Source organism: Oncorhynchus kisutch, linkage group LG10, assembly GCF_002021735.2.
Source record: "Oncorhynchus kisutch isolate 150728-3 linkage group LG10, Okis_V2, whole genome shotgun sequence".
Lineage (NCBI taxonomy): Eukaryota > Metazoa > Chordata > Actinopteri > Salmoniformes > Salmonidae > Oncorhynchus > Oncorhynchus kisutch.
The window spans coordinates 41,863,942-41,888,815 of record NC_034183.2 but is presented as its reverse complement, the minus strand read 5'-3'; the positions used below and the strand labels follow the sequence as shown (position 1 = coordinate 41,888,815).

The following is a 24,874-nucleotide window of genomic DNA, read 5'->3' as shown; positions in this document are numbered from 1 at the left end:
CGCTGCTGATGCCAGGTGCCATAGCAGTTTCTTTCTGCTGTAAAGCAGAGGGTCACCAAGCATGTGGTGCAGGTGATGGGGGACTTAATTTTGCAAAGAACACAGCGACGCCTCCATGCTGTGCCCTTTTGGCCCTGAGGCACACCCATGCCTGCAGAAATACATTTGGGCAGATGAACACCACTTGTGGCAGGAGCAGAAGGGACAGAGGTAGAGGGGCCAGTACGTGGTGTAGTGGTGCTGTGGTGCTGTAGCCAGCAAGCTCCTTGATGAGCAGCTCTCTGAAGGCTAGCTGTGAGATGGGGGGCTTTCCACAGCTCTTAGCCATTTCCTTGTGTAGGATGAATGCATTCACCACAGCAATGTCGTTGAAATGATAGAAGAAGGTCTTGTACCATTTCATCGACTTATGGAGAACATTGCAATAGCCTTTCAGCGCATCTGACAGATCCACACCTCCCATGCTCTTGTTGTAGTCCTTTATTGCAGTTGGAATGGGGACATGTTTTGCAGTCCATGCCCCAGTAGTGCTGAGACAACAGGTGTCCAGCTGGATGAACCAGCTTCAGTGGGGGATGGACACCTTGGCACTGGGGGCTCCCATTCGGAGTCAGTGTCACTGTGAAAGAAAATGTTCAGTTAGAATAGTTTCACATATGAGCCCTGTATCAACAGGTATAATAAACAGACATATATAGAGTACAGGGAACATAAGGTTGAATATATTATTATAGACCAGCTAGATCTACTGTCTTTATTATATTACAACAGACCAGCTGTATCTACTGTCTCCATTTCACTTTGGCCATTGTTGTGGGCCTCCCCCCCCTCAACAGCCTCAAATAGGCTATTTCATGTGGGGGTGGGGTGGGGTGGATTATCTGTCTGTAAACTATTGTTGGAAAAATTACTTGTGTCATGCACAAAGTAGATGTCCTAACCGACTGGCCAAAACTATAGTATGTTAACAAGAAATTTGTGGAATGGTTGAAAAACCACCACCACCTAAGTGTATGTAAACTTCCGACTTCAACTGTGCTGCCGCAAGTACAGGCATTGTGAACAAACACAAGGCTCGTCGTCAATGAATTGCGTTGTATCCGTTGGCTATTTCTGATGTGCACGAGTGATGTAATGATGTCCCATACCCTAGGCATTATTTAGCTCTCCCTACTACTGGTTGCTCTGTTTTAAAATGCAACTCCCCACGCTCAAAAATGTGGGGGGGGGATTGGGATTGGGAGCCTGGGAGTGGAACAGGGTTAGCGAGGGACTGTTTTAGCTCTGCTAACTAGCATCACACTCTGTTAGTGTCACCCATTCTGACTGACACCCAGTTACACAGACTCCGTGCTTCTTTTTCTCCCAGTCAGCTTTCAGTTAGAATGCCTCAGACCACACAACCCCCCCTGAGCATTGTCATCCTTGGCATCCGTCACCTCTTCTGCCCGTTTGGAACAGTGACATCTCTGATTACATAAGCCCGACGACCAGCCCTCCGCTCTCTCCCTTCTCCCTCATCTCTCCCTTTCCACCCTTGTTCATTACCTTCTTTCTGGTCTCTTCCTTCTCTTCCCATTCTCTCCTTTCTTTCCCTTCTCCCCCATTCTCCGCCTCTCTCTTCTCCCCCTCCTCCCCCTTCTCTGCCGGAGGCCCAGATCTTGTTCAGTTACCACATAAAGCAGGTTAAGGACAGCTTAACAGGCTTAAACATGCACTTTGGCTGGAACAGTCTGGTCCTCAGTAGTGGTGGTGTTGACTTGTTTGTTTGATAGTTGGGAGATAGTGTGGGGTATAGTTTGGAGAGGGGGAGAGTCGCGAGAGAACAAGGTGGCCCTTGTCAATGCTCGAGCCCTGCAGAGACCACAATGCCTGGCTGCTGTCTGTTTCATGCTTGTTCTGCCTCTCTTTTCTCTTTCTCTCTCTCCCTCTTCCTCCCTCTCTCTCTCCCTCTCTACGCCTGCTCAATGGATAAGCCAATTTGAACCAGGCGGTGAGCTCATTCCGCATCCACGGAGAACGGTGGGCAGTATGAGCTCGTCGCTACACAAGTGGAGAGTGAGAGAAAGACAGGGGAGAGTGATAGATGAGAGAGAGCAAGAGACCAAATGACCGCACAGGTCAGGAGAGGAGACTTGTAGTAAGGGCCACTCCAAAGCTGGTTGAATGTGGCCCTTGTCCCCTCTGTGTCTCCTCCCCTGTGTGTGTGTGTGTGTGTGTGTGTGTGTGTGTGTGTGTGTGTGTGTGTGTGTGTGTGTGTGTGTGTGTGTGTGTGTGTGTGTGTGTGTGTGAGTGTCACAGGCCTGTCACAGAGTACATTAAGGTGAGTCATCATCTCCCAGTCAGAAACGAAGCAGATAAGATGGAATGGAACAAGCTCTAATTGAAAGACTGATAGGCAGCTCTGCACATCACACTCACACAGAGATGTGGAGACGGAGATACTATAGGTTATTTCAAGTGTATGAAGTGGATTGCAAATGCATACACGCGTGTGTACACAGACGAGACACGAGACGCTACTGAGCTGGGAGGACAGGGGGCAGGAAACCTCTACTCTGTTAATTTGGTGTATGAAAACATGTATTTCCCCACACCGTGTTTGATTGAATATAAACCCCCTCCTCTCTTCCCTCTTATTGATCAGCCATATCTAGTCATGTTCTGTCTGTTCACCAGGCTGTGTTGGCCAGGGGGCGCAACTTCACACACTGTGAAATTGAATGTCTAGACACCCCCTGCTCTCACTGCCTCAGGCCCGAACCATGTTTTATCAACTGTTTCTGAAACAACTTTGGAGAAATAAGTATCTACTGTCTAGGTTCTGTTTGTCTCTCTGATAAATAGGCACCGGCCTCAGAACATACGGGCTTGGATGATTTGCGTCCCCGTCCCCCCAGCTCAATCTTCCTCTGTGGTGTTATGTTTATATTCCCCCCCCCCTCCCCGCTCTGTGGCTGTGTGAATGGGTAGGGCCCTTTCTGTCTCTCTCCCCCAGAGCCTCTCTCACAGTAGGCATTAATCACATCAGCAGTAACAATGGAGAGGAGCTGTGAGTGTGTCGGGCCACAGCAGGAAAGGAGAAGAGAGGGAGAGAAAGGGGAAGAGGTTAGAGGGAGAGAGTGCTTTGATCTGATGCCTCTCACGTGCCTCCCTCTCTCCCAGGGGAGCCTCCTCTGTCTCTACACGCTGCCATCCCTCACTTCACTCTGGATAATGAGTGTTTTTCTCTTTAGCTCGCCCTCTCTCTTCCCACTCTGTTGCTCTCCCTCCATTGTTATCACTCTACCTCTCTCGTTTCCCACCCTATATTTTTCTCTCTTCATCAATTCTTCCCTGTCTCTCTTTCCAGCCCTCTGTATCTCTTATTTTCTTTATATCTTCCTTCCCTTCATTTTTTCTTTGTTTGAGGACAGATTTAGCCATGCAGTCATGTTATTGTGTCTATTAAAGTTGTCATCTATACATTTCTATCGAAAATACCCGGAAAGGAAAACCTAGTCAGTTGCACCACTGAATACATCTTCCACGTTTAACCCAACCCCTCTGAATTGGAGAGGTGCTAGGGGCCGCCTTAATCGACACCCGGGGAGTAGTTGTTGTTGTTGGGGGTTAACGGCAGATTTCCCACTTTGCCTGGCTTGGGGATTCAAACCAGTGACCTTTCGGTTACTGTCCCAACGCCCTTAACCGCTAGGCTACCTGCCGTACCTATAACTGACAGGCACAGCATAGAGGTAGATCACCTTGGATTTAGTCAGTTATTACGCTGTAGGAATATTTCTCCACAATCTCCCCTTGGCTTTAGAAAATCAAGTTGTTCAACAGCCTTACAAAAATAAAATCATCTTTGGTAGATACGAGAGCATTTCCATTTACCAGCCCGTTGATACTCCAAGAAAAAGATGACAGAATATTGCCGAATCCAACCTCGACATGGCAATGTATAATATCTTACAGGTCCATTGTAATACTAATACATATATTGTATTTTTCCCTGCAGAGTCAATCTCTGTTACAACTTAAATGGTCTTTTCCTACAGTGCTCTAATGTCTGTTACAGAGATGTATAGATCCGGGCCTTGTGTGTACAAGACAAACGACCCACTCTCCTTCTCGTCTGTGTGTGTGTGTGTGTGGTGTGCGTGCGTGTACTGATACGTAGGTAGTGAGACGCATCCGGGTGTACAGTAGATAGGTGCAAATTGAAGCTGTTTTCTCCTCTAGCAGAACTGAGTGATGGTCGCGGAGAGATGACAGGAGGAGAGAAGGTTTCACTGTCTGACTTACGATAATGAACTGGGGTCTCAGCGGGCACAGAAACCAGGAAAGGAGAGAAAAGAGGCGGGAGGGAGGGGGTAAAGAGCGAGGGAGGGATGCGGAAGGGTGCCAGAGACAAAGGAACTTGAGACGGCTTCATTTCTGCCCCTGAAGACTCCTGGCCTAACTGCACTCTCTTCCTCCTCCTCCTCTCCCTCTCTCTCTCTCTCTCTCTGCTTCGCTGTGTAAATTGGCAAATTTACAGAACAGCAATCTGATACAGTCGGGAACAAGTCAGTAATTGCAGTAGAATCTGGGTCAGACATGCCGTAAGAACATATTTAGTATTTCAGTTTAAAGCTGCGACGAAAGTGGCGTTACTGTGGTGTAGTCCTATAAACGTGGTGTACAGTAACGAGTCAGACCACACCCTAGTTAGCTGACTAGGCTAGGATATCTCTTGTCAGTTAGGGAGAACTCCCATGTGGTTGTCCATGATGTGTCTGTCACAGCCCATCTCCCCTTCATTAATATTGTCCTTCAGTACAACCCCCCCCCCCCCCCCCCCCCCCCCCCCCCCCCTACTCAGAATCAGCTCGATATGCTGCTCGGTTGTCCTCTTGAGTGCTCTGTCTCCCATGGGACTAGATACTACCTAACATGCTATTCTGTCAAACCAGGACACGCGCACACACACACACGGCAGCCATCCCTACTAGTGTGCTAATCCTCGCTAAACCACCACAATTAGCCATATCAAAGCCCCAACGCTAATGCAATGTATAAGGCGGTTTGATGTTGGAGTGTTTTTAAGTTTGAATTTCATGGTCGTATATATGTTCTGTGTTGACGGATTGTTTTCCTCCCCTCGTGACCTTGTTTCACAGTCCTTGCTGCGCCGGGTAAAAACCACACACGCTCATAAAAAACCCACATCTCTGGGAGGGACTGGGAGTGTAGATCTCATGGTAATGTAGTGCGTGTGCGTAATATACTGGGGGTAGTGTATGGTCTCTATGGTAAAGTTGCTGTGGTGTGGTGGTGAATGACGGTCAAGGGGTTGCCAATAAAGTCGGAATAACGCTGTTTCTAAGAGATGGCGGGAGAGAGAGGGATGGAGCGGGAGAGATGATCACTGTCGTCTTTGAGGAGGAGATGGGCGTCTCCTCGTGAATATCTCAGGGTGCCATGTTTACCAGTCAGACAGACGGGGCACTGTGTCGTGTGGGTCCTGGTTTGACAGAAGGGAACTTCAGCTAGGGGCTTCAGCAGTGAGCGGTTGGGATCGCGGCGGTGCGCTCTCTAGCTGCAGATGTTAGTGGGTTAGTGGAGTGAGGAGACGTTCTGATCAGCCCGGAGTTGTTCCATTCAGCCTGGGGAAGGGAAAGGATAGAGCGAGGGAAGGTGGGGGACAATGGCGGCCCATTCATCAACAGCAGCCCTCCTTGGTGGAAAGATGAAGGGAGAGCGGGAGGGAGAGAAGGGTGGTGGAACTACACAATAGAGGAAATAATCAGCATGTTGTCTCAGATAAACCACGCAGGACGGCAGGAATAACATGCCTGGATGATTGTGCAGATGTACCACTCTCTCTGTGTGTGTGTGTGTGTGCTTATGTTTGTGCGTGTGTGTGTCTGTGAGAGAATCGAACAGCTGCAGCAGTTGACGTCCAAGCCCCTTTCCGATTGCCTCAGGAATTGTGTAACTGTGGGTGTAGGGGGTGTGAAAGTGTTTCTGATGCAGCCATGGGACTGTGTACCACAGCTGTACTGTAGCAGCAGAGGAATAGCAGAGATGTCGAAGGATAGAGGGTAGGAAGAGGGAGGAATTGTCATTCAGAATTAAGGAGCACAAAGGACGATGTTGGACAGACCTACCACATGAAGGACAGAGGATACTGTAGACTTTGCAGGGACACAGCACAGTACATATGGTGTTCTCTGTATAGTGAATCATGAAATGGCAGTGGCACTGGTGACATCAGGAAGTCACATCTCTCTTTTTCTCTCTGTCTTCTATCCAGACCCCTTTCTCAATTCAATTCGATTTAAGGGCTCTATTGGCTCGAAAATGAAATCTCTCTCTCTCCCACTCTCCCTCAGAAACACACACATGTGAATGTATCTGGGGAGAGGGGGGGGGGGGGGGGGGTTAGCTTGACTCAGTGGGTCTGAGGTGTATGTTTTACATTTCTCTCTCCCTCCCACTCTCCCTCACTCAGAAACACACACATATGTGATAGTAGCTGGGGGGGGGGGGGGAGCTTGACTCAGTGTACCTGAGGTGTTGGGTTCTTCTGCTCCAATAGGTCTGTCTCTATCTCAGCCTCTCTGCTGTGCCTCAGTCCCTTCTTTCCTCTGTTCCTAGACCACGTCTCCTCTGCCCTCGTACCCTCTCTTCTGCTCCTGCCCTATGCAATATGGATGAAAAGCCAACGTGAGACACAGTGCTCTATCCAGCTCTTCTATTCACTCTGCTGGGATGACAGGGATAGAGTTGGCGCTTATGGGATATTTATTTAGCTGCCGAAGAGGCAGGTGCTGCGTTGGAAGCAGTTGGCAGACTTGTTGTCTTTGTTTGATATCTAAGTGGTCTGATGAAAGATAGCCTAACCTTTCAAGTCGATTCATATGGTTTTGTGAGCCTGTTAGATAGTTTCCTCAGGAGTGATTTAATGACTTGCAGCCCATGTTCTACAGTAGAAGTCGGAAGTTTACATACACCTTAAACAAAATACTTTTAAACTCAGTTTTTCACACAATTCCTGACATTTAATCCAAGTAAAAATTCCCAGTTAGGATCACCACTTTATTTTAAGAGTGTGAAATAATAGTAGAATAATAGTAGAGAGAATGGTTTATTTCAGCTTTTATTTCTTTCATCACATTCCCAGTGGCCTTCCACAAGCTTCCCACAATAAGTTGGGTGAATTTTGGCCCATTCCTCCTGACAGAGCTGGTGTAATGGAGTCAAGTTTGTAGGCCTCCTTGCTCGCACACGCTTTTTCAGTTCTGCCCACACATTTTCTATAGGATTGAGGTCAGGGCTTTGTGATGGCCACTCCAATACCTTGACTTTGTGGTCCTTAAGCCTTTTTGCCACATCTTTGGAAGTATGCTTAGGGTCATTGTCCATTTGGAAGACCTATTTGCGACCAAGCTTTAACTTCCTGACTGATGTCTTGAGATGTTGCTTCTATATATCCACATAATTTTCCTTCCTCATGACACCATCTATTTTGTGAAGTGCACATGTCCCTCCTGCAGCAAAGCACACCCACAACATGATGCTGAGACCCCCGTACTTCACAGTTGGGATGGTGTTCTTCGGCTTGCAAGCCTCCCCCTTTTTCCTCCAAACATAACGATGGTCATTATGGCCAAACAGTTCTACTTTTGTTTCATCAGACCAGAGGACATTTCTCCAAGAAGTACGATCTTTGTGCAGTTGTAAACCATAGTCTGTCTTTTTTATGGCGGTTTTGGAGTGTGGCTTCTTCCTTTCTGAGTGGCCTTTCAGGTTATGTCGATATATATTTGTACCTGTTTCCTCCAGCATCTTCACAAGGTCCTTTGCTGTTGTTCTGGGATTGATTTGCCCTTTTCGCACCAAATTACGTTTGTCTCTAGGAGACAGAACGCATCTCCTTCCTGAGCGGTATGACAGCTGCGTTGTCCCATGGTGTTTATACTTGCGTACCATTGTTTGTACAGATGAACGTGGTACCTTCAGGCATTTGGAAATTGCTCCCAAGGATGAAACAGACTTGTGGAGGTCTACAATTGTATTTCTGAGGTCTGATTTAGTTTGATTTCCCCATGATGTCAAGCAAAGAGCCACTGAGTTTGAAGGTAGGCCTTGAAATACATCCACAGGTACACCTCCATTTGACTCAAATGATGTCAATTAGCCTATCAGAAGCTTCTAAATTCATGACATAATTTTCTGGAATTTTCCAAGCTGTTTAAAGGCACAGTCAACTTAGTGTATGTAAACTTCTGACCCACTGAAATTGTGATACAGTAAATTATAAGTGAAATATTCTGTCTGTAAACAATTGTTGGAAAAATTACTTGTGTCATGCACAAAGTAGATGTTCTGACCGACTTGCCAAAACTATAGTTTGTTAACAAGACATTTGTGCCATGGTTGTAAAACGAGTTTTAATGACTCCAACCTAAGTGTATGTAAACGTCCGACATCAACTGTACATTCGCTTATTTCATTGTCCACATAGGACATGAAGTGAATTTGCAGTTTTGTTTTCATGTCAAACTACCAGTCAGCTGAATGAAGTGCTCCACCCTTGCTCTACTCCATCATGTTAATGATTGCTGCTAGTGCTACCCCTCCTCCTTCTCTCTTTCTCCTTCTCCCTCTCTCTCTACCTCCTTTTCTCTGACCAACTCCATGCACAACAATCCCCCTCTCTCTCTCTCGCTCTCTCTCTCTCCATATCATCCTCACTGGCTCCATTTAAAGACAGCAGACAATTAGTCAGAACAAAGTGCCTGTGTTATTACCTGCGTTGATGAAGGGCTTTGCCACTAGCCAGGGGGGGGGGGGGTGGGGGGGGCTCCACTCCTGTTGCTCTGTGCATGGATTAGAAACCATCCCAATTGGTGCTCCATGTCCTCCAAACATCTTCCATGCACACACACACACATACACACACACACACACACACGGTTCCAGCTCCCTGGTTAGGCCACTAATGGGGTTTTATAGCTAGCGTTAATTTGTCACTAAGTGGAGGTGTTGAGTCCTAATGGCTCTCACAACGTGTGTCACTCTGACAGTTCCAGTGACACCAGACCCTTCCAGACCCAGACACTTATTAAGTTATCCCCATCGGCTTCGTTAACACCACTGGCCCTGTCCCTGCCTGGTCCTGTCTCAATGTTCCTACCTGTCTGCGTCGCTTAAATGTGCAGGTGAGTGGCACAACTTTCCGTGGCTTGGGCCATGGCACATTTCTCTTAACATCTGCTTCTGCACAAACCTATTGTCTTCCCTGGAGTTTGCTAATGATGGGCCAATCTCATCTAGACCAGAAGGCCCTACTGTATTCAATCACTATTCCAAATCCTCATTAAGTGGAAATACCCCTCTAAGCCTTTGGCCTGGCATGGGTTGGCACCAACTGCCACCATCTCTCACGTCACAGTGTGCTGCCTACCTGTTTAGGCTTCTTGGCTCCTCCTTTGCGCCACTCTGGGCAAGTACCGGAAGCTGAGTCTCCTGCCCTCAAATATGGTCCATTATGCCTGGGCTAAGTGCCTGGGATTGGACTTCAGGAGCAGACACACCTGCCATGGGAGGACGGGTATTAGTTGGACTAGTTTATACACAATGTGTGTCTTTAAGGTGAGATAGTTGGGAAGGAGGGGGGAGAGAGACGGAGATAATGGAAAGGAGCGAGACTCCCCATCCCGCATGCGGGAGCGTAATCATCGCCTGACACTAATTAGCATAACGCAACGGACATAAATATCCCTAGAAAATATTCCTATTCATGAAAATCACAAATGAAATATATTGAGACACAGCTTAGCCTTTTGTTAATCACCCTGACATCTCAGATTTTCTAAATATGCTTTACAGCCAAAGCTAGACAAGCATTTGTGTAAGTTTATCGATAGCCTAGCATAGCATTTTGTCCAGCTAGCAGCAGGTAACGTGGTCACGGAAGTCAGAAAAGCAATCAAATTAAATCGTTTACCTTTGATGAGCTTCGGATGTTTTCACTCACGAGACTCCCAGTTAGATAGCAAATGTTCCTTTTTTCCAAAAATATTATTTTTGTAGGCGAAATAGTTCAGTTTATTCTTCACGTTTGGCTGAGAAATCGCCCGGAAATTGCAGTCACGAAAACTGCAAAAAATATTCAAAATTAGCTCCATAATATCGACAGAAACATGGCAAACATTGTTTATAATCAAGCCTCAAGGTGTTTTTCAAATATCTATTCGATAATATATCCATCGGGACAATTCGTTTTTCAGTAGGACCGATTGGAGGAATGGCTACCTCTGTATTTTACGCGGGAATCTCTCTGGAGGCATCAGGTGACCACTTGCGCAATGTAGCCACCTACAGCTATTCTTCAACATAAATGCGTAAAACTACGTCACAATGATGTAGACACCTTGGGGAATACGGAGAAAGGAGAATACGGAGAAAGCGTAATCTGGTTGATAGCCCATTCACTGCTCAATAGGGACTCATTGGAACGCAGCGCTTTCAAAACATGGGCACTTCTGGATTAGATTTTTGTCAGGTTTTCGCCTGCAACATCAGTTCTGTTATACTCACAGACAATATTTTTACAGTTTTGGAAAAGTTAGAGTGTTTTCTATCCTAAGCTGTCAATTATATGCATATTCTAGCATCTTGTCCTGACAAAATATCCTGTTTACTATGGGAACGTTTTTTTTTCCAAAAATGAAAATACTGCCCCCGAGTCACAACAGGTTTTAAGGTGAGATAGTTGGAAAGGAGGGGGGAGAGAGACGGAGATCAGGGAAAAGGAGCGAGACAGGGAGCAAAAAAAGGTGTTTCTCTGAATGGGAGAGAAATATGCGAGAGATAAGAGATGGAGGTATGTGATAGAGAGAGAGAGATGTGTTAGAGGTGTTTCTCTGAACAGATCATTAGCTGGTTTCATCACCTTCTCCCTCTGTGGTTCTGTGGTGGTGAAATCACTGCCACGTGCCAAAGACATATTGTCACGGCAGATCTCCTTTTCGTCTGAAGAGGAGTAAGGATCGGACCAAGATGCAGCGTGGTAAGTGTTCATGACGATTTATTAAAAACGAACTGAACACTGAAATACAAAACAATAAACGATGTGATGAAAACTAAAACCGAAACAGTACCGTGTGGCGACAAACACTCACACGGAAACAAACACCCACAAACCAACAGTGAAACCCAGGCTACCTAAGTATGATTCTCAATCAGAGACAACTAACAACACCTGCCTCTGATTGAGAACCATACTCGGCTGAACACAAAAACAAACATAGAAAAACAAACAGACTGCCCACCCCAACTCACGCCCTGACCATACTAAATAAAGACAAAACAAAGGAAATAAAGGTCAGAATGTGACACATATCTAATGGCAGCTCAAATAAGAAGGGGAAATCTACCGCACCGATACGTTAAGAGGTGAACTTTCACTCCTCTTAACCTATTACACTGAATCATTGGAAGCGTTCTAAACGGTGTCCGAACAGCTCAATAAGTCATTAGCAGCTGGTTCTATTATGTAACATGGGTCAGTCACACTGTCAGGGCTGACTGAGCTAAGTGGGCTCGCAGGCTGCATTTTAGAATACTCACTCTCTCTGACTGTGTCACCTGTTGGAGTGTCAGAAGCTGTCTCTGGGCCATAGAGAGTAGTGTAGAAAGATAAAATAAAACGACTGAACATTGAGTCTAGAAACTTGGGGGAAAATTTGAAATGACACCTACTTCTCCACGTGGCTCTGGCTGAAAGTACTGCTGTGTAAAGTGAATAGGAAAAGTTGTAAACCCTAGTAGCCTGTAAGAGCTTGCTAGTTTCTCCTGGAAGTATCGGGTATTCCAGGCAAACTCCTGGCACTTCACTGTATACTCCACATAGGAATTTGTTGTTTGTGATCCAACCCTATAGAGCAGCATCTTTGTTGTGTAGCCTATACTGTGATGGGAGCAGTTGATTGGTGTGCAGTGTGGTGGTAATGTAAAGAATACCTTGCCTGCTACCTCTTGTCTGTTTGTTTCTGTGTGCACATGTCTACAGTACAGTATTGGTGGTGTATGTGCACAATGATGCCAGCCTTTGTATTTTTTTTCTTCTTTGTGTGCATGCGTGCTTCCAGGACAAATTAAACGCTGCTAGTGTATGTACAGTGTGTGTGTGCGTGCGTATGCGTGCGTGCGTGCGTGTGTGTGTGCGTGTGTGTGTGTGTGTGCTCACATTAGCATACCTTAGCATCCTCTGTTCTGGCCTACTCAGCAGACCTGTCCTTCTGTCTGTCTTTGCCTTCATCAGTCAGTCACCATGGCCTCAGGGAAGTGCCCTCTGCCCACATGTCTGTGCCTGCCCACCCTCTACCCTGCTAGCACTGCCAGGCCTATCACTCACCCCTCTCCTCCCTGGCAGAGCAGGCAGGGGCGGAGAGAAGGGGGGGGGGGCAGTAGTGTTTTCCACAAGTACGTAGAGGAGCCAGCCAAATAGAAACAGTAGCCAGCCCTCTGCCGCCCCTGAGTTAGACATTTTTTGACTAAGCTTAACTCTATTTTGGTGGCCTCTGGTACGTTCCAATTTGCCTGACTGACCAAACTCCTTACTACGGCCAAACGCTACGCCCGCAGACGTTAGTTTCTTCTCCATAGTGAGCCTGGATCTGAGTAGCTCCCGGACGATTGCTAGAACGCAAACACATTATAACCGTTCTGATTGGTCCCAGAAACTGATGGGTTGGGCCAGATCCAGATCACACTTGGGTAAAGTAGCTTTGTTTCTCTGATTGGTTAGAAATGATCCAATCGCTGATGACGCAAGTTTGAGTTGTCAGGCAACATTCTAATGCCTTGATTCCATCTGAAATACACAGCAAAAATGTTGAATAGTTTATCAATTATACCTCCCAGATATGTATTTATGTTTTATTGTGGTATTGTGTAGAAAGACATGACTTTACAATTTAAATGACTGAAAATATATGAATTCAGTGTATTGTTAGTTGTTTTGGATATCATCTAGGCCTATGATCATTCCTATCTTCTAAGTAAGAGAACATTAAACATCTTGAGAAGAAAGTGTTATTTACAGTTTTACTGCAATATATGAATTGCCACAATAATGTTTGTTTTTCAAATGATGTATTTTATTAAAACAGAAAAATGAAGTAAGTAGCCCACATTATCTTGAAAATGACAGGTTTCTATTTTTAAGGTTTTCACTCTCACAATCACACTTTTGAATGGAAAAACAACAAAATTGGATGTTATAAGTCCACAACAATGCTTAAACCACATCGGGAGACGATTTTGAGGTCTGGGAAAAATCTGAGAAATGTAGATTTTTGGGTGTAGTTTTCACCTTTATTTAACCAGGTAGGCCAGTTGAGAACAAGTTCTCATTTACAACTGCAATCTGGCTAAGATAAAGCAAAACAGTGCGACAAAAACAACACAGAGTTACACATAAACAAACGTACAGTCAATAACACAATATAAAAATCTGTTTATACAGTGTGTACAAATGAAGGAGGCAAGGCAATAAATAGGCCAATAGTGGCGAAGTAATTACAATTTAGCAGTTTACACTGGAGTGATATATGTGCAGATGAGGATGTGCAAGTAGAAATACTGGTGTGCAAAAGAGCAGAAAAACAAAAACGGGGATGAGGTAGGTAGTTGGTTGGATGGGCTATTTACAGATGGGCTCTGTACAGCTGCATGGATCGGTAAGCTGCTCTGACAGCTGACGCTTAAAGTTAGTGAGGGAGATATGAGTCTCCAACTTCAGTGATTCAGTGATAGTTACCTTTTAATTCAAGTGTGCACATAGCAAGAGGCTATTGTTTAGCAGTGTTTTTGTACGGCACATGTGATGGAAGAGTTTGCAAAACAAATAGCCACTGGATTGATGAAAATAATCATGATATAATTCTGCCAGGTAAGCATATGCTACTTTGTAGTTAACATTTAATTGAAAAAGTTTTTGGGATAGCCTTTCGGTCTACCAGAATACCTTTTTCTTTTCATTAGCATCATTGCTAACAGCGCACCGCGCACACACAGACAAGGGCATTCCCGTTGCCTCGTCAGAAAGTTGCAGGAAATACAAACCACTGATGCTATTTGTTAGGCTACACTGGCAAGACGAGAGTCACTCACTCACTAGCGTCACTGTCTGCCAAGCCCTGGCGACATCCTAGGAGATCCTTTTGGTTTACTTGTCCCGGTGCGATTACCTTGGACATGGCTCAGAGCTACAGCTGTCTGTTAGGGTCTGTAGGCGGCTGTGTGACAAGGGGAAGGAAACTCTACCCCATTTACAGAGGGTTGGGTTGGACACTTGATGAAGCCTAGGCCTATGTTCAATAGGGCTTTATCTGTCTACTAAGCCAACTACTGTATATGCAGGGTGGGAGTGGTGGGTTTGATGTCATCTTTCACCTGTTAAGTTAACGTTGTTAGTTACGTGTGCATTTAGCTCAGGGCAGGGCCATACTATCTCAAATATCTGTCCACGGTCTACATCAGCAACCCGCCAAATGTCCTGGGTGAGTGTACTCGACGAGAGCACTATGTGGCACAGCCCACTCTCTTTCTCTGCCCATGTCGCTACTAGTGTGGATGAGGTCGACAAATTGATTGTTGTCTATCAACAATGGCAAGCCACCTGTGTCTGACAACTTGGATGGACAATTATTAAGGATGATAGGGGACAATATTTCCCTCCTATCTGCCTACCGGAAAGTATGTGCCCTCAGCCCTGGAGGGAAGCAAAGGTCACCCCGCTACCAAAGAATAGCGATGCACGCCTTTTACTGGGTCAAACAGCAGACCAATTGTATTTGGCACAAACCATTCACTAAACCCTAAACCTCAACTAAATCTTGCCATTAATAATGTGGACGTTGAGCAGGTTGAATCTAAACTGCTTGGTGTAACCCTGGATTGTAAACTGTTCTGATCAAAACATATTGATGCAACGGTTAGCTAAGATGGGGAGAGGAATGTCCGTGAAAAAGCGCGGGCTCTGCTTTCTTGACATCACAATCAACAAAACAAGTCATTACAGGCCCTAGTCTTGTTGCACCTGGACTACTGTCCAGTCATATGGTCAAGTGCCACAAAGAGGACATAGGCAAATTACAATTGGCTCAGAACAAAGCAGCACGGCTGGCCCTTAAATGTACACAGAGAGCTAACATCAATGACATGCATGTCAATCTCTCAAAAGTAGAGGAGAGATTGATTGCATCACTGCTTGTCTTTGTGAGAGGTATTGGCATGTTTGAAAGCACCCAGCTGTCTGTTCAAATGACTAACACACAGCTCGGACACCCATGCATACCCCACAAGACATGCCACCAGGGGTCTCTTCACAGTCCCCAAGTCCAGAGTAGACTCCGGGAAACGCACAGTACGACACAGAGCCATGACTACATGGAACTCCATTCCACATCAAGTAACTCATGCCAGCATTAAAATGAATAAAACTACTAAAGCACAACACGATTTTGGCTTTTTGAGGACGGAGACAAAATTCCCATGTCGTTGCCTACTTGGGGCTCACGGCCGTCACAGACGCCCGTTTAATGTGAGCGGGTCGGAGACGTAATCTGAGGGCTACCGATCCCGTCTTTGAGTAGTCCCAGAGGTCCCCTTGATTTTCAAACATGTTTGGCTTTCTCGGCTTACAATCGGCAATGCCCTTGTCGTGTGAGATGTGCGAGACGAACACGTTTTTAGAGCGGTGGTCAGCCATCGACCAATGAGAGCTCTGCCAGAGAAGAAGCCAGATGACGTTGTTTCGCATCCCCCATAATGTCTAGACTCTCGAGCAGGAGCGATGACCACTTGTGTGTGCGTTTGTACTTGCCTTTCACCAAAGCCAAAGTGTCAAATCGTTACAGCTCTGTATGGCAAGCGCTAATATTTCACTGAAAGGTTCTATGAGGCTGCTTTGAGCCACAGCTCGTTCTAGCTACGTTTAACAATCTACTGACATCATCACTTCGTAGTTTTTTTTGCGAGACAGCGTGGCTTCGAGAATCCTCACAACCCCAAGTGAAAGAATCTCGTAGTGTGTTGAACCCCGTCTGTGCCACATCATTTAGTGTGCGCGCCACTACGTTGGCAAGACTTAAAACTACAGGAAGACAGTCGTTTAATGGGAGTCTCAGCGATGTTAGGATTCTGAAAGTCGTGTAGTGTAGACCCAGCGTTATGGAACAACATGGACTGTGAAGAGACACACACACATAGGCAGACACACACGTGCATACTTACGCTACAGGATTTCCCTCGACTAACCTGGACCCCCGCACATTGACTCGGTACCAGTACCCCCTGTATATAGCCTCGCTATTGTTATTTTATTGTGTTACTTTTATAAAAATGTTTACTTTAGTTTATTTCGTAAATGTTTTCTTAACTCTATTTCTTGAACTGCATTGTTGGTTAAGGGCTCGTAAGTAAGCATTTCACGCTAAGGTCTACACTTGTTGTATTCGGCGCCAGTGACAAATAAGATTTGAGTGAATTTTTACACACCACTCTACACACGTACATTTGTGTATTGTTGTAAAGTGGTATTATACATTTAGTGGTCTAATGATGTTATGTGATGTACTGTTTTGTTGGTGCCTTAATGTGCCTTAATGTGTTTGGGCTAATGGGGATCCATAATAAATATAAATCACAATTCCCTCCTCTCTCTCTCGCTGTCATGTCGGTTGGACCTAGAGGAATATTGATGCTTGTGTTCCATCGAGGAGATTACTTTCGTTTTTTTTTGTGTGGCGGTTACCATCCAAACTGTCAATCCAGCCAATTTCATCATCACCCTGCCTTTGAGATATTACATGACCAGCTGGGGGGGGGTTGGGGAGGAGGTGAACATCCCCACTCAAGGATGTGGGGCAGCTCAGCCACACACACACACACACACACACACACGCAGCGGCAGCCCTAATGCAATCATTCTGCCAGAGAAGAGATGCTGAGAGCAATCCTTTCACATTACAGGGCTATGCGTGGGTGGCTGGTTGGTTGGCAGAACGTACCCCCTTTCTCTTCCCCCTTTCCTCTCTCCCCTCCCTGTTCCTCCCTCTCTCCCTCGGCCAGGCTTCAGCCCATCACCCCTTTAATAGCATCTTCCCTCGTTTCAGATTGTTTGATAAGACTGTATTAATGGCAGTCTCCTATCCTGTTTTGTCTCAATGTTACAGTGTTACCTGGATCTACCCCACCATCACCATCTCTCCCCCTCCATGAGTCTGAGTACTATACCCCCCCCCCCCACCCCCCCAGTCCCCTGATAAGATCTATATATCAGGCACCCTGCAGAGCTCTCTAGCTGAGCTCTGAACAGCATCTGTAGGGAGGTAAATTGAGTTGAGGCCTCCCAGCCCTCAGAGAGTTAGCTAGAGATAGAGGGGAAGCAGATGTGTTACGGGGCTCTGCCGCACACAGACAAACACACACACTGTCGATGACATTAGTCCTGTGTTCTGGGCTTCTAATGGAATCAGGCTGTTTAGTCCTGAGAGCTATGTTGTTGTTTATCTAGACTCCCTAGAACACACCGAGTGCTGACACTTACTCACACTAACACTACACATCATGAAGCGTAGAGACACACACACATATATATTTTTTTCTCCCACGTACTGTACTCTCTTTAAACTCCATATCTCCATTAGCTCACTAATAATTAACAATAATAATAGACACTAGAGAGAGAGAGGGTGAACGAGAGAGAGAGAGAGAGCGAGAGAGCTACTGATCGTCTGACAGTGATGTGGAGACAGCCATCCTGAGTCCGAGTCCGAGAGAGGGATGGAGAGTGAGGTGAGGACGCCAGCCAGCAAGCAGACAGACTGTATCTATGCAGAAGTGCTCCTGTCACTAACTAAAAAGTAGGGTTCTGCCCGCTAAGTGTGCACTTTGAAACGGTCTGTGTTAATATTCGACTATCAAGCAGAGAGACCGGGAGGGAGTGAAACAGGCAGTGGGAGTGAAAGACACACCGCGGTCGGGCAATGTGGAGCAGCAGATGCCTGCTCCCTTCATCGATCTGTCTTTCAGTCTCTTTCTCTTCCTCTGTCTGTCTTTATCACAAGGTCCTTTTCCTCCTTCATTTATGTTCTCTTTAGACCTGGGGTTACGACACACTCCACCCCGAGGCACACGTGTCCTGTCGGTGTTCAGAGCCTGTTAGAGCAAGCCCACTCTCGTGTGTTTATCTGTGTGTGTCTGCCTGTCTGTCTGTCTAGTGGCTATCTGATTCAAAACACAGACTCTCACACACACACACACACCCACACACACACACACACACACACACACACACACACACACACACACACACACACACACACACACACACACACACACACACACACACACAGCCTATCGCGAGTGTGTTGCTGATGGCAAAACAGTGTCAGGGGTCCAGATGACACACGCTGTTGGGTAGGTGTTAGTGTTCTGTTGTCACATAGAGAGCTCTCACACCCACCCACCCAGTAGTCACCACTGTGATCATGTTCATATCTATTTCATATCAACACAAACCTGATATTATAGCTACAGAATCATTGTTCTCTCAGCAGAGAATGGTTTCTCCGACTTGGCCCATGCTATTGTTACTCCCTTGAGAACTGCAGGTCCGTTGAACACTCAGGTCAAGGGTATTTCAAATGACCTTACGATGGAAATAGCCTGCCTCTAGGTTGTGTTTTTACACTGAATACAGTGCAAGCTGTGACTACCAGTCATACCATAAAAACATAATCCATGGATCAGCTGAATGTTGTGCTGTGCCACCACTGTAAGGAAGACATTGCTATTTGCTTTGCTACTCAACAAATTCTGATGGTGACACAGTGCCACCTAGTGCCATTTTCAGGGTTTTACACACGCTTCCTCACTGGACATCAAGCAACACTGTGTACATGGGATTTTTATTTACATCCCAAATAACAAACAACTTTAACACTGTATATCTCCATGTGTCTAAATGATGAGTACACTGACATGTCCTTCTCTCTCTCTCTCTCTCTCTCTCTCTCTCTCTCTCTCTCTCTCTCTCTCTCTCTCTCTCTCTCTCTCTCGCAGAAGGAGCTCAGTCTTCCGAGGAGGGGGAGTTTGTAAGTACCCATAGCCGTTCCATCTCTATTCTTGATTCACTTCTCCAGCCCTGCCAAGGGCAGAGGCGTCTTTCTCTCCGTCCGTCTGTAAACAGGAAAGCCTCTATGGAGAGTTGCACTGAACCGGGCTCTGTGGAACCCTGCATGGACTCCATTGTGTGTACTGGGACTGTGTAACACAGCCTTGAAGAGCAGTGGGGAGGAGAAAGTTGACTCTTTCTGTGAGACTCTTCCTGTGCTGAGGAGGATTTGACGCTTCAGGGTTGGGCCAGATACTTGGGCCTGGTCTGCGAGCTCCTCCATCCAAGCGTGTTTTTTTTTAAATTGTAGGATTATTAAAGGCTACACTGAAACCGCCATTGGTTGGGCTCTCTAGATCTCTGTCGCTAACGTAAGAGAGGGGAGAGAGGGATCTGCTGATGGAAAGATGATTCGTCTTAAAGAAAATGTGATAAGAGGGAAGTCTGGATAGCGAGAGGAGGAAAAGGGGACCGCTGTAGCCAATCCGTGCTCTCTCGGATCTACTCTGGGCTCCAGAGGCTCTCTCTTTGTCTCGTTCATTTTCTCTTTTACGGTCGCATCAAAGACTGCCAAGGCTCTGTCAAACCCCAGACAACCTCGTGGCATTATGCAGACATGACGGCACCATATGAGGTAGCATGTAATGGGAGTGGGCGGGCAAAACGAGCGGGCGGGTGTGTTAATTCCGCAGGGAATTACACCTTTTTTATTTTTTTTACACCATACACTTTCTGTCTCTTTGTCTCCGCGGACACACAGCACATCCCATTGGGGACTCAATCCATTTCTATATTCCCATTGTCAGAATCCTGTGTCTCCTCTAACCCCGTGCATCACATGGTAAAGGCATACCTCAACATGTCCGTGAGGTGTCCAGTTTAACGTTGACCGTTAAAAGTGAAAGCTTTGCCATTTGGAAGTTGACGTGGCAAAAGATGCTTTTGCGATTCCATCAAATTTGTCAAATCCCCACCTTGACCACACAGTACGACGAACTGCCTTGTCAAGAAAGAGAACAGTACAGTGAGGTCTGAAGGGTAAAAGTGGAAGCTCATTGGGATGGGGCAGAACAGGCCTGTAGCTTAGCGTCCACAGTGGCTCTGCTCTGCTCTGAAAAGTAACCGGTGAGCAGAGCAGAGCTAGGAGATTCCAGGCAGCTTTTGGGCCAGTGTTTGGGCCTCCCTTGTGTATCAAGAATAGTCCACCACCCAAAGGACATCCCGCCAACTTGACACAACTGTGGGAAGCATTATGGTCAACATGGGCCTGCATCCCTGTGGAACGATTTCAACACCTTGTCGAGTCCAGGTCCCTGCTACAGCAGCAGTGATAGGAAATGTAAAATATATAGTTTTACTTCACTCATGTCCTCTTGCTCTCATGTCCTCTTGCTCTCATGCTCGCTCCCACTCATGGATGTGGGGCAGCTCAGCCACACACACACACACACACACACACACACACACACACACACACACACACACACACACACACACACACACACACACACACACACACACACACACACACACACACACACACACACACACACACACACAAACAAAGTTTCATATCCTGTAGACAGTGGTCATACGTCAGTCCACTAATCAAGCTGGATTAGTTTAGTGATGCTCCAGCGCTAACGCTAGCAATAACCATAGCCCCTACTGTAGCTTCTTTGATCCAGACCCATTGTCCCTGTCCAGGCATGTGAACTGCGTTTAACCCCTACATAGGCAGGCTCCCTCACCAGGGACACTTGTGTCCCTCTGATTCCACGAACAGAGATTGGGTATTGGAGAGAATAGGGAGATGAGGGGTAGAGAGAGGAGGTGGGGGGCTAGCTAGCCAAAATAAGGCAGGGGCGACAGCTGCACCTCCCACAGGGTCTTGTGATAACATGAGAATGCTCTGTGCCTGCCCGCTGGGTGTGTTAGTGCTGTGTCAGTGTGTTCTGGAGCTCTCTCTCTCTCTCTCTCTCTCTCTCTCTCTCTCTCTCTGTACTCTACCGCTCAGACAACACCAGTGAGAGTGACCGTAGCTCAGGCTGTATGCCCTCTCTCGCTCGCTCTCTCTCTCTCTCTCTCTCTCTCTCTCTCTCTTTCTCTCTGGCTGAAGAAGCAGTGACCAGGGTTAAGCTCTCCATTTGGACACTACTGTTTGACAGTCACAGAGCGCAGTCAAATCTCCAGGACACTGCAGAGGCAGAGGACAAACTGACAAGCCATCCCCAGGATCGGGGCTCTTAGCTTGGGGATACTGCCTGCGGAGGATTTATGTGAGGCTATTCGAACCAATGCTGACCTATACTTGACCTGTGTGTGTGTGTGTGTGTGTGTGTGTGTGTGTGTGTGTGTGTGTGTGTGTGTGTGTGTGTGTGTGTGTGTGTGTGTGTGTGTGTGTGTGTGTGTGTGTGTGTGTGTGTGCATGTGTGCGTGCGTGCGTGCGTGCGTGCGTGCGTGCGTGCGTGCGTGCGTGCGTGTGTTCAGAAGACAGGGGGTGGCTTGGAGAGTGTTTCTGAATGGTTTGATGTTATTATAGCTGGATCAGGGAGAGACAGATAGTGTGTGTTTGTTAGAGAGATGGATAGTGTCTGTGTGTTAGTGTGTGTGACTCAGCAGCAGTGATAAGCTGTTATGAGCCCTGCTCTGTGTCAGTACAGAGCACTGAGAACACTGTAGCATAGATACCTGGCATTCAGTGCGTTCGGGAAAATTCAGACCCCTTTACTTTTTAAAAAACTTTTTCCTTTCTTTTCTTATTCTAAAATGGGTTAAATACTTTTTTCCCTCATCAATCGACACACAATACCCCATAATGACAAAGCAGAAACATTTAAAAAATAACTATTCACACCCTTTGCGTTGAGACTCAAAATTGAGCTCAGGTGCATCCTGTTTCCATTGATCATCCTTAAGATGTTTCTACAACTTGATTGGAGTCCACCTGTGGTAAATTCAATTGATTGGACATGATTTGGAAAGGCACACACCTGTCTATAGAAGTTCCCACAGTTGACAGTGTATGTCAGAGCAAAAACAAATCCATGAGGTTGATTGAATTGTCTGTAGAGCTACGAGACAGGATTGTGTCAAGGCACAGATCTAGGGAAGGGTACCAAAAAATGTCTGCAGCATTGAAGGTCCGCAAGAACACAGTTTGCTCCATCATCCTTAAATGGAAGAAGTTTGGAACCACCAAGACTCTTAATAGAGCTGGACGCCCGGCCAAACTGAGCTGTCGGGGGAGAAGGGCCACCTCAGGGTGGTGACCAAGAACTTGATGGTCAGAGTTTATCTGTGGAGATGGGAGAACCTTCCAGAAGGACAACCATCTCTGCATCACTCCACCAATCAGGTTTTTATGGTAGAGTGGCTAGAAGTAAGCCACTCCTCAGTAAAAGGCACATGACAACCCGCTTGGAGTTTGCCAAAAGTTATCTAAGTTACCTACTCAATGCCAAGCGTCACGTCTGGAGGAAACCTGGCACAATCCCTACAGTGATGCATGGTGGTGGCAACATGCATGGTGTTTTCAGTGGCAGGGACTGGGAGATTAGTCAGGATTGAGGGAAAGAGGAATGGAGAAAAGTACAGAGAGATCCTTGAGGAAAACCTGCTCCAGAGCGCTCAGGACCTCAGACTGGGGTGAATGTTCACCTTCCAACGGGACAACGACCCTAAGCACACAGCCAAGACAACGCAGGACATGCTTCGAGACAAGTCTCTGAATGTCCTTGGCCCAGACTTGAACCTGATCGAACATCTCTGGAGAGACGTTCCCCATCCAACCTGGCAGAGCTGGAGAGGATCTGCAGAGAAGAATGGGGACAAACCCCAAATGCAGGTGTGCCAAGCTTGTGCTGTCATACTCAAGAAAACTCAAAGCTGTAATTGCGTCCAAAGGTGCTTCAACAAAGTACTGAGTAAAGGGTCCGAATACTTATGTAAATGTCAGATTTCAGTTTTAGTTCTATTTCTTTGCTCAAATTTCAACAATTCATTTTTTTCTGTGACATTACGGGGTGTTGTGTGTAGATTGATGAGCGGGGAAAAAAACAATTGAATCCATTTTAGAACAAGGCTGTAACATAATGAAATGTGGAAAAAGTCAAGGGGTCTGAATGCTTTCCCGAATGCACTGTGCCTGTCTGTGTACTGCCCAGTCCGCACCCCACGACCTCTTAAGATTGACAGCTTGATTTTGGATTGTGTTACACACACACACCATTACTCACTCATACACACAAGTGTGCCTGCACACACAGTTACGTATACTCATTGTGTGTTATGAAGGACTGGTCAGTGAGGGCTTTGTAGTGTTGTTTTGAGAGGAGGTGAGCGGTCAGCTCATTGGCCAGCATGGCTTTGATGGACAGGTGGCAGAGTCCACTGGAGCGACACTGACTTTCAACCTGAGCCCACCCCTTGCTTTACCGTTGCCATTGGAAACATGATGAAGAGGAGGAAGGAGAGGCCAGGAGCTCCCGACCTACGCATGCAGTAAGACACACTCACACACACACTGACCACAAAGGGTTAACTGACCCTACTGTATGTGTGTGAGTCTCTGCCCTTTTTGTTGTGGAGCTGTAGTTCTGAGAGTAGAGTGATGGGCCCGGCAGCGTCAGTTTACACCCCCTCCGATACATACAGTGCTCACACACAGCCACGGAAACACAGATCAGCACTCAGACAGAGCGGAAAAACTGGAGGAGAGGTGGAGGGAAAGTGAGGAGGTAAAGAAAGGGGGGAGATTAGGAGGAGAGATTAGAGGAGAGGGAAATCCTACATTCGCAGAGGTGGGTGGGGTGGGGTGGGGGGGTCATTTGAATACCTGGTTACTGCCCAGTCATACACGCATACACAGTCATACACACACAGCAGGCTGCTGCCAGGGTTATATTCTCACACATTCTGGTCACTCGCCAGGAGGTCCAGACCTGTTTTAGACTAGTCCCATATGGCTCCTCTCTACCCAGCCTGCCAACAGCCCTGCCTTTCCAAGTGTTAACGCCCAGTCCTTACCAGCCTCAGAGCAGAAAGCTGAGTGATCCACTGCCTGAGTACACAGCCAAGCTTTTGCTTTCTTTATCAAAGCTTGTATGGAATGAAGTTGGGCTAGTTACTAGTCGTACAATAGTTTGTGTTGGTGGTGATTGTGTGGCGATTTTAAACCCCACTGTTGTTTATCAGACAGTACTCTCACCTTCCCGCTATTCTTCCCCTCCATTTCCTCCTTCCTCCCATCTGCCCGTCTGTGGCGAACTGTAGAATCTGGCCGGCCGCTCAGCACCGCTGCCATGGCAACAGCAGCCTCCTGCAGCACCTGCTCTCTCCCACCTCACTCCCTCCCTCCTTCCACACCTCCTCCTCCCAGCCCTCCCTCCTCCTCTACTCCACCTCTGCCCACCCAGAGGGCCCACTGTCAGCCCCTGTCCACCAGGTGGTAAACCCCTTCCTCTGGAGGTAAGACTGGCTGGGTCTGTGTGTCGACTGGTGTTGGTATGGGTAGTACTGGCATGTGTTTATGAACCGGTCCCTTAACTCCGAGAGTAACAGTTCCCTTAAAGGACAACTCCGCCGCTTTTAACATTTGGTTTGTTATTATTAAGTATTTAGTGATATGTTACACAGGTTTAGTGTAATTGTATGATTTCATGCCTATTGACTGTGTAGTGATGAGCTAAACCGGGAACTTGCTTCTCTGTG

General features: G+C 46.7%; 1 protein-coding gene and 1 long non-coding RNA gene across 2 annotated transcripts in view; both read left to right on the top strand.

Annotated features, from left to right (window-relative positions):
- Nucleotides 1-24,874, top strand: part of LOC109897225 (microtubule-associated serine/threonine-protein kinase 2) — a 146,653-nt gene that overhangs the window by 11,589 nt on the left and 110,190 nt on the right. Inside the window, exon 2 of the mRNA XM_031833704.1 lies at nucleotides 19,111-19,142. Coding sequence (XP_031689564.1) covers nucleotides 19,111-19,142 — 32 coding nt within the window. The remainder of the gene's footprint in view (nucleotides 1-19,110; nucleotides 19,143-24,874) is intronic.
- Nucleotides 21,176-24,622, top strand: LOC116375831 (uncharacterized). Its single transcript, XR_004211242.1, has 3 exons — nucleotides 21,176-21,441; nucleotides 23,542-23,665; nucleotides 24,437-24,622. It is a non-coding gene; the product is annotated as an uncharacterized LOC116375831 (long non-coding RNA).